Below are 16,397 nucleotides of genomic sequence, written 5' to 3'. Positions count from 1 at the left end.
TGCACCCCACGGGGCTCACAGGACACGGGCCCTATGATGAGGCAGGGCTGGCCTGGCGGCCCCAACCCCTGAGCCCTCCCGTCCTGGCACCCAGGGGAGGGGCCGCCCTTGTGAGGAGGAGACTGGGGAGGGGCGTCCGATGCGGAGGGAGGGAGAGGCCTGGGGTTTCTCAGAGTCACAGCCCAGAGAGCGGCTGGCTGAGCCCAGGGCACCAAAGCCAGGCTCACAGGCAGAGCGCTGGGTGTTCAGGAAGGGACCTCCTCGGGATGCTGGGGTCAGGAAGGCGAGGTCTGATAGAGATGGAGGGCGGTGATGTCCTGTCCGAGGGGTCAGTCTGTCCAAGCGCTCAGACCTGTAGCTGGTCCTAAGCCTTGCTGTATTCAAGCCCGCGGGGCCCTCAGCCCCAGTGGTTGCTTCTGTTCAAGGAGAATACAGCCAGGCTGTTGGTGTCTGATCCTTCCCGGCATCAAGGTCCTCGTGCCTTAGGACTCTTGACCCAAGCCCCCACATCTGCCTAGACCCCCCCCACAGCTGACCAGCTCCTCCAAGAAACTGGAAGCCCAGAGCCCCGAGCTCTGCACCCAGAGGGAACCCAGAAAAGGGGCCGCGTGGTTGCCACGGAGGGCCCCCCCGGCAGGCTGCAGGAAGCTGGGCTCTGCAGTCAGTCACTCTCCTCTGAAAAGCACTTCCCTTTCTGCATGAAAACAGCCTCCTCATTTCCTCCCCAAGTCAGGATGAGATCGGCCACACACCCTGTGTTGAAACTCACCCCTGTGCAGACACTCAGACAAGGCACCCTGCCCACTGCTTACTGCCCACCAGACCTGTCACTCATTTTGAAACCATGTCGCCCCAGGTAGGGAAGTCAGCGGGAGAGGGGAAGAGGGGCATTACTGGCAGAGGGCAGGGCCCCATGGAACCTGCCACAAACCTCTGAGTGTTGTCATGGAAGCAGCATGCACACAAGGGTGCTGTGGTTGGATTTTTAAGTGAAAAAGCAGTAAACGTGACCTCTCAATTATTTTTCTTGTTGGAAAAGAAAACAGTGATATATACGTTCAAAAAAATGCGATGCATGCATGCTAAGTCGCTTCAGTCCAATTCTTTGCGGCCCCATGGACTGTAGCCCGCTAGGCTCCTCCGGTGAGATTCTCCAGGGAGTCTCCTCCATGGGATTCTCCAGGCAAGAATACTGGAGTGGGCAGCCATTTCCTTCTCCAGGGGATCTTCCCGACCCAGGGACTGAACCTGCATCTCTTACATCTCCTGCATTGGTAGGCAAGTTCTTACCACTAGCGCCATCTGGGAAGCCAAAAAAAAAAACGGATGAATAATAACAAGAATTTGCATTTGTCTAGCTCTTTCTCCCCCCTCCCCTTTTTTTGGCTGAATGTTGTTACCTTTACTGTGAGGTCTTGTTCAGATTCAGATTCAGGAAGCCACCCAACCTCACTCTCACCCACATTCTGCCCCCAGACCTCCTGAGTAGGTTCTGTTCTCACCAGCTCTGAGAGTTCAGACAATATGGTTGCTTATTCAACAAGCCCTGTTAGAACATGTGTTTTTGTTGTTGTTGTTCAATTGCTAAGTCACGTGCGACTCTTCAACCCCATGGACTGTAGCCCGCCAGGCTCCTCTGTCCATGGGCTTCTCCAGGCAAGAATACTGGGGTGGGTTGCCATTTCCTTCTCCAGGGGATCATCCAAGCCCAGGGATCAAACCCATGTCTCCTGCATTGGCAGGCTGATTGTTTACTATCTGAGCCACCAGGGAAGCCCTGATGACTGGGTGTCTTTTCATTGAGTCATTCCGATTTTGAATAATTTGATTCTAAACTAACCATTACTCACTGACTCTAAAATTATTTTTTAATTGAAGTGTAGTTGACTTGCAGTGTCGTGTTAGTTTCAGGTGTTACAAAGTGACCTCCTGAAAAGTGACTCAGACATGTATCTTTTTCGGGTTCTCCTCCGTTATGCGTTGTTACCGGATATTGAATATAGCTCCCTGTGCTCTACAGGAGGCCCTTGTGGCCTCTCGTTGTTTATAATCTAATCTACTGTTCTGTGGCCGCACGGGGTCTTCACTGCGCTGCGGGCTTTCTCTAGTTGTGGTGAGCAGGGCGCCCTCTAGTGGTGCTCGGGCTTAGTTACCTCGCCGCACGTGGAATCTTCCCAGACCAGGGATGGAACCCATGTGCCCTGCACTGGACCGCCAGGGAAGCCCCACTTATCTATTTCATATAGTAGTGTGTGTCTGTTAATCCCAGTCTCCTATTTTATCCCCTCCCCTAATCGCTAGTTCTTTATCAGGAGGCTTCAGGTTTTGATAAGAGGTTCTGCCAGTGAGCGCTCGGTACCGTTACAAGAAGACACAGACGCCCCTGGAAAAGGATTTTTTATACAATTTTCTATGATTCTTGACTCTCTTTTATAATTCAGAGAAATTATTCATTTTGACTTTTATCTTTTTATCATATTATGAATCAACATACCACCTTTCTGAAATCAATGGTTTCCCACTGACGGGACTCTGCTGTGTATAACCGAAGCGCCGTTAGAGGCCTTATGAGGTGCATGGCTTTCTTCCGGAAATTAAAACGTGGAGACGTTAGACAGTACTGCATATGAATGAATGCACCATCATTGGCATGTATTAGTTTTGGGTGAGTGTGCAGGTGTGTGCATGTATCTGTGAGCATGGGTGTGTACACACATGGCTTTTTAAAAATTAAATGTATACACTTTTAGTTGAAAGATAACTGCCTACAGTACTGCCTTGGTTTCTGCCAAACACCAACGCGAACCAGAGAAGCGGCTTTTTAAATATTTATTTATCCGGCTGCTCCAGGTCCTAGCTGCAACGCAAGGGATCTTCGATCTTCTCAGGGACACTTGGGATTTTTGGTCTCCTTGCAGCTTGCGGGACCTTTGACTGTCCCACGTGAACTCCTAGTCGCGCCATGTGGGGTCTAGCTCCCTGACCAGGGGTGGAACGCGGCTCCCCTGCATCGGGAGTGCTGAGTCCTACCTGCCAGCCCAGCAGGGAAGTCCCTGAAACGTCTTTATTGTCTGGCACTGATCTGGTCCCCGTAGCGGCCCCCGCTTAATGGCAGCACACACACACCCCGCCAGAGCTTGATACTTAGCCCCGCCAATGAGTATAAAAACACCCCGTGGCATTTATTTCGCCTCAGTGTTTCCCTGTCCACGCTCCAGTAGGACAGTGCCCAGGGGAGAGGGAGCAGTCGTTCGCACGGCAGGGAAGACTCCGGGCCCCCGCTGGCGCTGGGTCCGAGCTGACCGGCCGTGCGGGCCTCGCTCACAGGCTGCTGGAGGCTGACGTCTGCGGGCGGCGGTCGAGGGGGCCATCCTCGCTCGGCTCCCTGGGAGCCCGGGGACCCTTCAGGTCATCGCGGTGAGCTCTTCGTCCCCGGGAGCTAAGCGTCTGAGCATCTGTCCCTGCCCCGTCTCATCCCGGTGACGGCCCACGACGGGGCCCACTGACCCCCGAGAACGCACTGGAGCGGGCAGGGTCGGAGCGCGAGGTGGAGCCTCGCTGCCTGACCACGCAGCACTGCCCGGCTCGTCCTCCAGGTGGCGCCCGGGGGCCTCAGAGCCGGAGGGGCGGCCCTCCCCGCGGGAACGTGCTTGCAGCGAGTCCGTCCCCGGGCTCGGGGGGGCCACAGGGTCAGGAAGAAGAGACTAGCCCTAACTTCCGGCTTCCTGTCCCCTCTCTGGGCCCGTCTTGTCTTCCCACCTGCTTCTGGGAAGGGTTTTTCTTTTACCTTTGTCTTTATTTCTCCTAAACCCTGTCTGCTCCCCGCTGTGGGCTGGACTCATAAAAATACTTTTCAGTGGGGCAGGCAGCACCAGCTCAACCATCCATGAACCGGGCGAGGGCGTAGAATATTCAGGAACGTCTCCAGGAATGCCAGCCCCTCCACACTTCCCTCTGCTAAGCACCCACCTGTCCACCTGTCTGCCTAGAGTCAGGGTCAGGCCAGATTTTAGGGGAAATGCACCATTCTAACTGTGATTGTTAATTTATGTGTTAACCTGCCTGGGCTAAGGAGCCTCGGGAGCTGGTAAAACAGTATTTCTGGGCGTGTCTGCGAAGGAGACTCTGGAAGAGATGAGCTGGGCTTAGTGGCTGAGAGAAGGGAACCACCCTCACAATGTGGGCGGCTCCACCCCATCCCCTGGGGCAGGGGGTGGGGTGGGGGTGTGTGAATTCCCTGCCTCTTCTTGCGCTGGGATGCTTAGCATCTCCGGCCCTCAGACTCAGAGGCCCTGGTTCCCGCCTCCCCAGCCCCAGGCCGGGACTGACACCGCACTGACGCTGTCAGCCGCGCTTCTGGGTCTGCAGCAGGTCCTGGGGCGGACTCTCCACCTCCTGAAGCCCGCGAGTCTGTTCCCGTGATGGCCTCCTCTCACAGATCCCCGGACAACCGTGTGACGACCTGCCCGTCCTGGAGAGTCTTGACTAATACGGTGACAGTGGGGAATAGCAGACAGAGCCAGAGAGGAGCAGAGAGAGAAGCAGAGAGCCCGAGCCCGAGACGGAACGCGAGCAGACAAAGGCGAGGACGAGCGAGTCAGGACGCGGACCTCTGCAGGAGCTCACCGCGGGTGTAAACGAGAAACAAAGAGCAGTGCTGACAGTGAGCTGGGGGCTGGGCACCCTCCTCTGAGCCAGGACAGAAACCTCCCGTCTGTCGAGAGACAGCCCGCCCCGAGGTCAGGGCAGATCAGGTGTCCACGTGGGTCTGCGGCCCCGTCACTCAGCGCTGGCCGACCTTGGGCAAGGTATCGAATGTCCCTCGGTTCTTGCAGAAAAATGGAGAAGAGAGTAGGACATTCTGCGGAGGGTTCGTACCAGGGTTAAATGTGCCAGTGTTTGCACAGAACTAAAACAGCCATCGTAGGAGCTGGCTGAGGAGAAGGAAATGGCAACCCACTCCAGTATTCTTGCCTGGAGAAACCCAGGGACAGGGGAGTCTGGTGGGCTGCCGTCTATGGGGTGGGGTGGCATAGAGTTGGACACGACTGAACCGACTTAGCAGCATCAGCAGGAGCTGGCTTCATCTAGGATGAATTATTAAAATATGCTTCAGGTGTATCAGTTCAGTTCAGTTGCTCAGTCCTGTCCGACTCTTTGCGACCCCATGAACCACAGCACGCCAGGCCTCCCTGTCCATCACCAACTCCCGGAGTTCACTCAAACCCATGTCCATCGAGTCGGTGATGCCATCCAGCCATCTCATTCTCTGCCGTCCCCATCTCCTCCTACCCCCAATCCCTCCCAGCATCAGACTCTTTTCCAGTGAGTCAACTCGTCGCATGAGGTGGCCAAAGTATTGCAGTTTCAGCTTTAGCATAAGTCCTTCCAATGAACACCCAGGATTGATCTCTTTTAGAATGGACAGGTTGGATTTCCTTGCAGTCCAAGGGACTCTCAAGAGTCTTCTCCAGCACCACAGTTCAAAAACATCAATTCTTCGGCGATCAGCTTTCTTCACAGATAAGGACATCTTAAAATACCAGGCCTGTAAGAGGCACGCAGATTTCTTGTGTTTCTATTATGAACTAAAAACAAAAGTGCTGACAACTGGACGCTGCCGCCCCCTAGAGGGACTTGAGGGTGAAGTTTCTGTTTAAATCTGAGTGGGAACGACAGTCTGACCGCCCTAAGCAGAATGGTGACCACGCACGCCGCTCAGCGGAATCGGGGCTCTCCTGGCTGGTTCCGGGGTGGAGGGGGTGTCCCTGGTTAGCCAATACCTGGACCTGGGGTGACAAGGGCAGGTGGATAGTGGCCCAGATTGTGGCCCTCCATAAAGAAGGTGGTTAGGGTGTGGACCCTGGATTGACTGGTTTCTGTTTGATACGTGCACCCGAGGAAGAGGATTCTTGCTCAGAAATTTGGGGAGGGGCACAATGAGAGGCAGGAGACCTGTACAATTGACTCAGGCATATTATCAGCTCAGCCAGGAAAAGCGATGTCCTGTGTCAACCTTAAAATTCAATGTCCAGTTTTCGGTTGTTGTTGTTTTAACCATTAGTATGAGTTTATTTAGGAATGGCAAAGGGATTGCAATTCGGGACATTCAAACTATGGCAAACCAGTCAAATCCAGAGAACAAAGGAGAGGAATATCACTTAACAGTCAAAAAGGAGGAAGCTGGAAGAGGCTGCTTTGAATCAAAGCCCCTTGAAGAAAAGCAAGCGTTCAGGGCAATGATGGTTTCTCATTGGCTGGGATGTGGCTGTTTCTCATTGGCTGGGCTACGGTTGTTTCTCATTGGCCAGGATGTTGCTATTTTCTCATTGGCTGAGTTGTTGCTGTTTCTCATTAGCTGATTTATTGCTCTTTCTCATTGGCTGGACTGTTGCTGGGCAAGGAGAATATCATCCTTCCACTGCTGTCTATTAAGGTAACTGTCTTCCTGCCCGGGAATGTAAAGTAAGCTGCAACAGAGGGGAATGGCGAGAGAGGGCCCCTCTAGGCTTCCCAACTCTGTTTTAAAGGTTTCCCTTTATTAATGTTCACACAAGAATATGCGTGTATCACACATGTTAAAGCATCAACTTTACAGAAACCTGAAACAGGGCTAACACAAGAGGTACAGGGCGCTCTACTCCACCGTCATCCTGGGAGCCGGGCCCCACACTCAGTGTGTGCTGCCGAGGTCGCCCAGGGCATCCGTTTCCACCAGCAGAAGGGCCAACAGTGAGGATCTTGTGAGGGAGGGTTTGGGGCCAGGCCTGGAAGCGGCTCCGTGCATCCTGCTCACTGTGAACGTCTTCCCAGGACATGCGTAACTGCAAGGAGGCTGGGAGATCACCTCGCTGGGAGCCCAGGAAGGGAGGGCACGGGGCTGGTGGCAGCCACAGTCCTGTCACACGGGGGCCACCTCCCCTATGGGCCCCTGGGGGTCACACGGTGGGGGTGTTTCTAGTCTCCACTGCTTCTACTCGACCTCCTCTTACACAGAGGCTCTAGGGACACAAGAAATAGACTCTCAAGAATTTATTCTTTCACAAGCTAGTGGAAACAGAAGGAAACATCCCTGCAAGGAGATGCACAGAATTCAGTGAGGCATTCGAGCCCAGAGGAGCCCACGAACGGAGGTGGTGCTGCGGATGGACACCCACTCAGGTAGGCAGTCACCAGCTGCTGTGTTACCTTAGGTGCAAAAGGGGTCCTTGCAGGTGTGACTGAGTTAAGGCTCTTGTGAAGGGGAGATGGCCTTGGATATTCTAGGTGGACCCAATGTAATCTCCAGGGTTCTTACAAGAGAGAAGCAGGAGGGTCAGAGAGTGAGGAGATGAGACGTGGCCCCAGAAGCAGGAGTCCTAGTCAGAGGGAGGATCTGAAGATGGAGGAAGGGGCCGTGAGCCAAGGAGTGTGGATGGCCCCCAGACGCTGCAAAAGGTAAAGGAATGGAGCCTCCCCTGGAGCCTCCAGAAGGAACACAGCCCTGCCCACCCCGGATTTCAGCCCTGTGTAACTGATCTCAGACTTCTGACATCCTGAACTGTAGGGTAATAAGCTGCGTTGTTTGGTGCTGCTATGTGAGTGGTAATTTGTTACAGCAGCAGTTGTACACTTGTTGGGATGAATGGCCTCCAATCCCAAATCTGACGGGCCTTAGCCCGGTGAGGGGTGAAGGTCAGGTCAAGGACAGTGTCCTGCAGCTGCTGGGCCCTCTCATGTTTGGGGAAATGCACGACATCCAGTGGGGATGAACTGGGGTGGGGTGGGAAATGGGGGTCTGCCTCTTCCTCTGGGTGGAGCTAAAGCCTGAGGGGCCCTCCCTGTGCAGCCATGGCCTCACCAACTCCCTCGGCCAGCCTGCCGTGCCCACGAGTGCAGGTGTATGCATGAGTGTGTGTGTGTACAGTGTGTGCATGTGTGTAAGTGTATCTGTGTGTGCGTGCCTTCATGGACCTGTGCGTGCAGGGGATGGGAGCTGTATGCAGGCGGGGCAGCTCTGCGCCTTCCCCCAGACACAAGTCCCCTCAGACACACCTTTGGGTTGGAAAACACTGATTGGCTTGTTTTTGTCTTGTTTCCCTCACTGAGTTTTGGGGGACGGTGGAGGCAGAGACTGGGACCTAGAACCCGTGTACCCAGTGCCACATGCAGGGCTGATGCACTTGGACCTGGGAGAACATTGACTGACGAACAAGGTGAAGTGTGATCCAGAGAACTGGGTATCAGCTATCAGCTGCATGAGCGCAGCCCAGATTCAAGATCCCCACCCGAACTCTAGAAGGTTTGTAGAGTCAGCTGAGAAGACAAAATGGTTCTCCAGGGGCAGTGGGAGATACACAGGACATGTCTGGAATCCACTGGGCAACTGTAGGAAAATAGCTGGGTCTCTGAAAAACAGCCAAGTGCCAAAGCTGGGTCTCTAGAAACAGCCAAGAACTATAGATGGATCTCTGGAAACAGCCAACAAACACCATAGCTGGGTCTCTTGAAACAAGTGCTACACCTTCTCTCCAAGGAGCTAGTTGGTTGTGGGAGGGACCACATGGTTAGTGAATCTCCTAGAAGGTAATGTGGGGTCTTAGGACTCCAGCTCTTGCCTGCAGGAGGATTGACTGGATGTCTTTCCAGAAAGGAATGATTCCACAGGGAAACCCGCCCAATGTCCACTTCGGGCTTTTGCAAGTGTGACTTCCTGCATCTTTACTGCAGAGGCCAGGTGGGTGTGGGGTCAATGTCTGGCAATGGTTGCATACGTGCTGGACTCGGCCCGGGGTTCTGTGGACAGCAGGAACACAGCTCTGGCTGCCCTCTGGGTGAGGGGCTTGTGGTTCAGCTGGGCGTAGGTCACCTCCTGGGGGCCTCCTGAATCAGGGGTCTGAGGATAAAGACGCAGGGTGGGTTTGGGTGGCAGAGTGAGGGCATGTCACCTCCACAGTGAGGACACAGAAGACACTGTGGCTTCTGTCCCTCTCTCTTGGGGTCCCTCTCTCTGGGGGAGTCTGACCACCACGAGAAGACCGTGTGGTGAGGATGTGAGATCCTGCCCGCTGCTAGGGGACTGAGTGTCGTGGAAGTGGATCTTCCAGCCCCGGTCGAGCCTCTGAGGAGTGCAGCCCTGCTCAGCATCTTGACGGCAACCTCAGAACAGACCGTGAGCCAGAACTACACAGCCGATCCGATTCCAAGTTCCTGGCCCAAGAAACTGAGATGATTCTGTTAAGCTGCTAAATTACAAGGGCTTTGGTTCAGAGCATTAGCTGATGAATGCAAGCACTTACCGAGGTGCCCGCCTCTCCATCCGCGTCAGGAAATCTGTCAACACCAGCCACATCTGAATGGGAGGAAGACCGGGGCTCACTTCTCTGAGGTGGAGCTTAGGAGACAAACATGCCTGACCTCACAGCTTCACACTCCGTCTCCACCCTACCTGGAGCGTTCTGGAATGCTTCACCCCCCACACGGATTCCTGGATGGCACTGAACCCCTGCTTCCCCTCCCAGACCTGTCCCCCATCCTTGTCTTTACCTGAGGTCCCATCTAGGACATCCACAGCTGGGCTGAGCCTAAGGAGAAAGAACATGTGAGCCCTGAGGGCTGCCTGGGGGCAGAGGATGGGCGGTCTGGGAGGTCATCCCCAGGGCCCTCACCTCCCCTGGCGTCTCTGCTCCTCGTCTTTGCTTCTAGGTGGCCCTGAGAAGAGTCAGGTGTGAATTAAGAGGAGAAGGATTCTTTCCAGCACCCCCAAACGGCCTGCGCGGTCACCCCACCCTGTCCCGAGACCTACCTCGTTTTCTCTGGTGCTGACGATGGAGGAGGAGAAGGACCAGAAGGAATAGACAAAGGAGAAAGGCCACAGAGACGCCGGTGAGAATATAAACCTGCTCCGTCGACAGGCCTGTGGGAGCTGGGAGGGTGGAATCAGATTATCAGCAGTATTCCCTTATGGAGCACCTGCTGCATACCACCCCCCCACACACACACATGCTGGGTGCTTATGGTGTTCACACTCAGATATAAAGAAAGCTCTCTCACACACACCAGTCCTGTGGCTTGGGACTTGCTCTTCCCCCCTCTACAAAGCCGGGTCTGAGTGCTGAAGCCCTGTGTCCACAGGGCATTGGCAGAGCTGGAATACTACCAACACCAAAGCCCGTTCTCTCCCCCTTCCCCAAAGAGCACACACCACACGGAGGGAAGAAAATATTTCCTCGTATGAATAAGATCAGCACTTCTCCAGGCTCAGGCAGTGCTGCGGGGTCGGTGCATTTATTCCTGGTTTTGCACACGAGCAGTGAGGAGTGTGGAAGGATTGGAAGGATTTGATTTGCTCTGGGGCACAGAGCCAGGGAGGGCGGGACGATCCAGGCAGTCTCGGTGATGGGTTCTGCTCTGGACATGAGTCTCCACAGCATGAAATAGGAGGGAGGGAGCGAGATAGAAGGGGGCTGAGCTGGACTCCTACTCCCGGCGGGTTCCGGGTCTGCCTGCTAGGCTGCTTAGGCATAACCATCAGCTGTCCCTTCCCTTTGGCTCCCAGCCCCGCCGTCCCTCTCTCAGCGCGGAGCCGGGCCCGCCGTGGACCCTGACCACAAGGGGGCGGTGCGGAGCGGCGGCCAAACCCCCGAGTCTGGGGTCCAGTCTGGCTGCCCTGGGCTGGTTCCTCCCTTCCAATCCCTGTGCCTTTGGACAAGAACCTGTAAACTCCTTTCTGCATAGGAAAAGGGGCGGAGGCTCTGAGAAGGTCCGGGAAGTGCTGCCCACGATGGGCCGTCCTGGCATCATCCTAGGTGCCCAGTGCAGGGTCATCTAGCCGGGTGAGTGCTGCTCCCGGGGTCCTTATGAGTGTCACAGACACCCCGGCGCCCTGCGCCTGCCAGCCCCGTGCTGCGCTCTCACAGTCCCCAAGCCAAGTCCGGGAGAGTGCTGCACCCTGACCCCAGCACAGAGCCCCCCAGACACCCCTGCAGGCAAGGGTCAGCTACTCACCAGCCGAGGAGCAGCACTGAGCGGTGGGGGAGCTGACGCCTCCAGGGGGTCCTGTGGGGGGGGGGACAGGAGAAGGACTGGTGCTGTGTGGGGGCTGCCCAGGGTCTGCCCCACTCAGCCTGGCGCCTCTCCATCCTGAGCATCCGACTGCGGGCCACACACGGCCCTCACTCAACCCCGGACAACACCCCGAGGTTCTTGAGCAAAGGGGGCCGGGGCCAGACATGACGGAGCCCCCTGCTCCATCGTGCTGGGGCCACACCCTCTGCACCTCCCGGAGCTGTGCCCCACATCACTGCCCAGACTCTTCATGGTGACCTCCTCTGCGGGTGGGGGGTCAGAGTGTGCTGGACAGACCCCGACTCCAGGACACCCTGGGGGCTGACCACACACAGGCCAGGCACGGCCTCACCCCAAAAGTCCCCTGAAGCACCATCCAGCCCTGGTCAGGGGTCCCCTGGACCTTGTGTCTTGCCTGCTGAGACCAGGCTTGGGGAGCTGAGCCAGGCGTGGAGGCAGGGGATGCGTGGGCAGAGGGGACAGAGGCAGAGGGCTGGGGGGTGGGGGTGGGGGCCTGTGGGCAGAGGGCACAGCAGGGCCTGGGCACACCTGTGGGGAGGGCAGAGACGACTTCCGCGGTCCCCTCCAGGCTCAGGGCCTCGCTGAGCTCAGACCAGGTGGACTCTTTTTGATAGATGCAGCGATAATGCCCGACGGCATCTTCACGCAGAGCAGTGATGGGGAACCTGACCTCGGTCCCCTGTTCGCCTCGGGACGTGACACCCACATCTCTGTAGTTGGATCTGTTATTCTTCTCCAGGCGGAAGCTTGTAACCCCGGCAGGGCCCCGGCACACGAGGGTCACCGGCCGCTCCCAGGGCACCACGGAGCCCGGCTCAGCTGAGATGGAGGGTCTGGGCAGGGTCCCTAAGAGGGGAGAGCAGGGCCCCAGGGTCTGTCGTGAGGAGACCAGCAGACGACGCAGTTCTCTGATCTTAGTGGAGAATCACCACACAACGCAATTCACTCTCTCCCTTCTTTCTCTGTTTGGAAGCTTGCAAAGTTGTGCAGCACCCCTCACAGTCCAGTTTGGGAACGCTCCCGTCACCCCTGCGTTGGCCGGCCCCACCCCACGCCCGTCCCAGGAGCCAGTGAGCTCCCGGCACAGTGGTTGGTCTCCCCACTGACGTGAGGACCCTGAGACTTGGTCACACCTCGCTCAGGGTGACATGGGGGGTGGCGGAGCAGCTGGGGGCCTGGACATGTCTGCTGGGGGTGGGGGTGGCTCCCTCCCTGCCCGTGGCCACTCCAGAGACAGGGGCAGGGGGACACAGAGTGGGAACGCCCAGGTCATTCCTGGGACGAGGAAAGCAGGGCTCTGAGTGGGTAGGAGTGACCTGGGCTGGGGCTGAAGGGAAGGGCCGCTGCCTGTGCTGGGAGAGATTGTGTGTGGGGGGTGGGTGTATATATGTGTGTGCATGTGCGGGTGTGTGGGTGGGTGTATGTGTGTGTGCGGGTATATATGTGTGTGGCTGTGTGTGGGGAGTGTGTATGTGTGTGTGTGCAAGTATATATGTGTGTGGGGTGTGTATGGGTGTGTGTGCAGACTTGTGTGTGTGCAGGGAGGGTGTATGTATGTGTGCGTGTGCATGGGGGGATGTGTGTGGGGTGTGTGTGGGGTGTGTGTATGTATGTGGGGGGGTTTGGGGTGTGGGTATGAGTGTCGGGGGGCTGGGTGTGTGTGTGTGTGTGCAGGTATGTGTGTGCATATGTGGGGTGTGTGTGTATGGGTGTGGGTGTGTGATGTGTGTGTGTGTGCAGGGGTGTGTGGGGGATGTATGTGTGTGTGCGGGTGTGTGAGGGTCTGGGTGCATGTGCAGGGGTGTGTGGGGGATGTATGTGTGTGTGCGGGTGTGTGAGGGTCTGGGTGCGTGTGCAGGGGTGTGTGGGGTGTGTATGTGTGTGTGCAGGTGTGGGTGCGTGTGCAGGGGTGTGTGGGGTGTGTATGTGTGAGTGCAGGTGTGGGTGCGTGTGCAGGGGTGTGTGGGGTATGTGTGTGTGCAGGTGTGTGTGTGTGTGCAGGTGTGTGTGTGTGTGGAGGAGCTGCTCCCACAGACCCAGGGGTGAGGGTCCCTGTGTCCACTCCGCAGCACCCGGGCGAGCCCAGAATCTGAAGGGTTGGTGCCGGCTGGAGACCAGGAGAGCTGGTGCTGCGGTTCGGGTTCAGAGGCAGTCTGCTGGCACAGCCCCCTCACTCAGGGGAGGTCAGTCTTTTGTTCAGCTCAGGCCATCAGCGGATGGATGAGGTCCACCCACACTGTGGAGGACAGTTTGCTTTGCTCAAAACCCAATGATTTAAATGCTAACACCATCCCCAAACATCCTTGCAGACACACCCAGAATGTTTGACCATGTAAATGACCATGGGCCAGCCGAGGAGACACAAAATTAAATACCACAAATTGCACCACCCCCTAGGCACCAACTTTACACCTGTGTGCACATCCTGAAACCACACCTAGCCTCCAGATAAAGACAACAATGTGAGGGAGGGGGTGAGGAGTGCGCTCTGCCGGCCCCTGCCTCTGCGGGGACCTCGCTGACTGAGGCCGGCTTCCTGCTTCAGGGCTGCAAGCCCTCCCCGACCCCCAACGCCCCCTCACCCCCCACCGCGCCCCCACCCAGCTGAGACACGTGGGGTTTCCAGACACCTCAGTGACAAGGACACGGAAATACACTGGGATGGAGGAAGAGAAGAAGCCTGAGAAAGCCCAGGGATGGTCTCTGCAGACTCACCCTGGACACAGGGACCCTCACCCGCCAGGGAATGTGGGGCCAGACCTGTGCTCCAGCTCCTCCACACACACACACACACACACACTCATTCACAGACACGCACACACATACACACATACCTGCCCACATACACAGACACACACATAGATACCTGCACACACACCCTACACATAACTGCACACACACACACCTACCCACATGCACACACTCACATACACACGTACATGCACCTGCATATATACAAACACACATATACACCACACACACGTACACACACATCTGCCCACATACGCACACACATGCACTCACACACACACACACACACACACACCCATATACACACATACCCGCCCAAATACGCGCACACATATACACACACACACCTGCCCACATACACACACACAAACACACACACACACACCCTTCGCTTCCCCGTTCTGCAGACTGCTCCCCTCGACAGGCACCTGCCCTTCAGACTCAGCAACACAGGCTGGGAGAGCTCCCCCTCCCGCACCCCTCACCCCTCCCTCTTTCTTTCCACCACAGCCAGTTCCCGTCCATCCATTTACTGACGCCTCCATGTGCCTCTGGCTCCACAAACACGGGAAACACCTCGTCACCTGCCCCCTTGGGGCTGACAGTCCAGTTGTGCAAACTCACGGGTACGAGCAGTGACGTGTGCCCTCGGGGTGAGTGTGGTAATCTGTGGGAAGGGGGCAGACCGGAGGCCGAGCTGCCCCTCAGGGGTTGAGGGAGGGATGGTGTTCCTGAGCTGAGAGCAGATGTGGAGGACGGTCCCGGGCTGAGGGGCAGGGCGGAGGAATCACCGTGGGGAGGGCTGGGCTGGGCGGCGAGATTCAGAAAGTGAAAGGAAACCCAGTGAGCAGCCAGCCTCATGGGGGTGTGCAGGGGAGGCTGGAGGAGCCGGGCAGCCTCACGGGGTGTGCAGGGGAGGCTGGAGGAGACAGCCGGGCTGGTCTTCAGCGTCCGCCGAGCGAGCACTATTCTCTGCACGGGGCTGCGGGGCGCTGCGAGGGGCTGTCTGGGCTCACGGAGGGGGGCGGGGGGGGCAAGCTTGCGGGCTCAGCCCGGTCCTGAGGGTCGGGTCGTCCATGCGGGGCCATCGAGGGCAGAGGGGGGACAGGGGAGACCCGGGCCAGGGTCCTGCACTGAGGCTGTCAGCAGCTCGGGGTATAAGCCAGGGCCCCCAGGCCCCCAGGGTCCGCTCCACTCTCATCGAGGTCTGCCTTGGGGAGCCAGGGGTTTGGGGAGACTCACCCTGCTGGGTGCGGGCCATCTGGGCCAGACAAAGCGCTGGAAGAGAAGCTCTAGTGAGAAGATGCCCGCCTTGCAGTTTCCTCAAGGGCGGCAGTCCCGGAGCCCTCGAGGAGCCATGGGGTGGGCGGGTGTCTTCCCATGATTTCCCAACATCTGCCCCCAACATGACATCTGAGTGCAAGCCCTCTCCTTGCTCTGAAGCAATCTCAGACAGCCCTGACCCTCTCCTCCAGGCCAGCCCTTCTCTGTCTGCACTCACCCCACACCCAGCCCGCGTCCAGGACCGAAGCTTCCCCATCACTTGGGTCTGGGCCAAAGCTGAGGGCGCCCCCGGGGATGGAGGGGGAACCGCGTAGTCCCCCAGGACCCCGGAGTCTCCTGGGCTGGAGTCAGCACTGAGCAGAGCCCCTCTGCCCCTGGAATTCGGCCTGGCACCCCCGGACTCACCCAGGCCCAGGAGGGTGGAGGGCCCGGGCGCCATGGCCCAGCCCTGTCCCGGCGCGTCCTGGAGCCGGTGCTGAAGGACGGAGCCTGCAGCCCGCAGGGGAGAAGGGATGTGCCCCGGGCCTTTATGGGGTGGTTTCCACCCAACTGCCTCACTCAAAGGGGAAGAGCGCCCTCCCCGCCCATCACACTTCCCGCTAAGGGGCCACGGGCCGGCTCCCAGCTGTTCCTCCCTCCGGGCTCCCAGGAGGCTCACCTCCTCTCCGGGTGCACCCCGGGGGCGGGGAGCCCCATTCTCCACCCGTGAGCAGAACACGCTTTGTGCAGCACAGTACTTGACCATCAGTCCTGACTCTGTTCCCGGGCAAAGAGTTACAGCACCTTATGCCAACGGTGCCCTGTATTGAAAATGGAAAACCCAGAAGTCCTCCTCCGAGTGCTTAATATTGCGATATGTGTTACATTCCCGGGAGGTATGGAGCGCATTAAAAATATCTTATCACGTGGGTTCTCTGCCCCTTTCCCCAGGCGGTGCTGGAACCGGGGGAGGCGGGGCTGGCCGGTGAGCACACACAGAATCCCAGAGCTGAGTGATGGGAGACAGACCTTGGGACCTGGCCCTGGGCTTGAGACCCGGTGGGACCCCGGGCTGGGCGCTGCAATGAGAGCAGGGCTGGGGGGTGGGAGGGCGTGTGTGCACACGGCCCCGCAGGACAGGAGCCCCGTTGTGGAGTCCCTTGTCCTCTGTCCCCGAGGCCAGGGAACAGCCGCTTCTTCCGGGAGGAGCTCTGCCAGACGGGGATGGCAGTTTGTATGGCAGCTGGCGCTCAGCCTCTTTATTAACAGAAACCTTGTTCTGTCTGCGGGGCTGTCTTCCAACCCTGGACTGGGGA

General features: G+C 57.5%; 1 protein-coding gene across 1 annotated transcript; it reads right to left on the bottom strand.

Annotated features, from left to right (window-relative positions):
• Positions 1 to 6,050: 6,050 nt before the first annotated feature.
• Positions 6,051 to 15,663, bottom strand: LAIR1 (leukocyte associated immunoglobulin like receptor 1). The gene is made up of 9 exons (XM_055410681.2): positions 15,508 to 15,663; positions 15,061 to 15,096; positions 11,596 to 11,913; positions 10,987 to 11,037; positions 9,785 to 9,904; positions 9,648 to 9,690; positions 9,526 to 9,563; positions 9,279 to 9,331; positions 6,051 to 8,875 (listed from the first exon to the last, which is right to left on the bottom strand). Exons 1-9 carry the CDS (start codon positions 15,539 to 15,541, stop codon positions 8,729 to 8,731), a joined length of 840 nt encoding a protein of 279 aa, XP_055266656.2. The 5' UTR covers positions 15,542 to 15,663; the 3' UTR covers positions 6,051 to 8,728.
• Between the last annotated feature and the right edge of the window lie 734 nt (positions 15,664 to 16,397).

This window comes from Moschus berezovskii, chromosome 22 (assembly GCF_049115385.1).
Source record: "Moschus berezovskii isolate FMDL1 chromosome 22, NW_MosBer_1.0, whole genome shotgun sequence".
Lineage (NCBI taxonomy): Eukaryota > Metazoa > Chordata > Mammalia > Artiodactyla > Moschidae > Moschus > Moschus berezovskii.
Note: the sequence above shows the minus strand (reverse complement) of the source record. Positions and strands in the feature narration are given on the sequence as shown.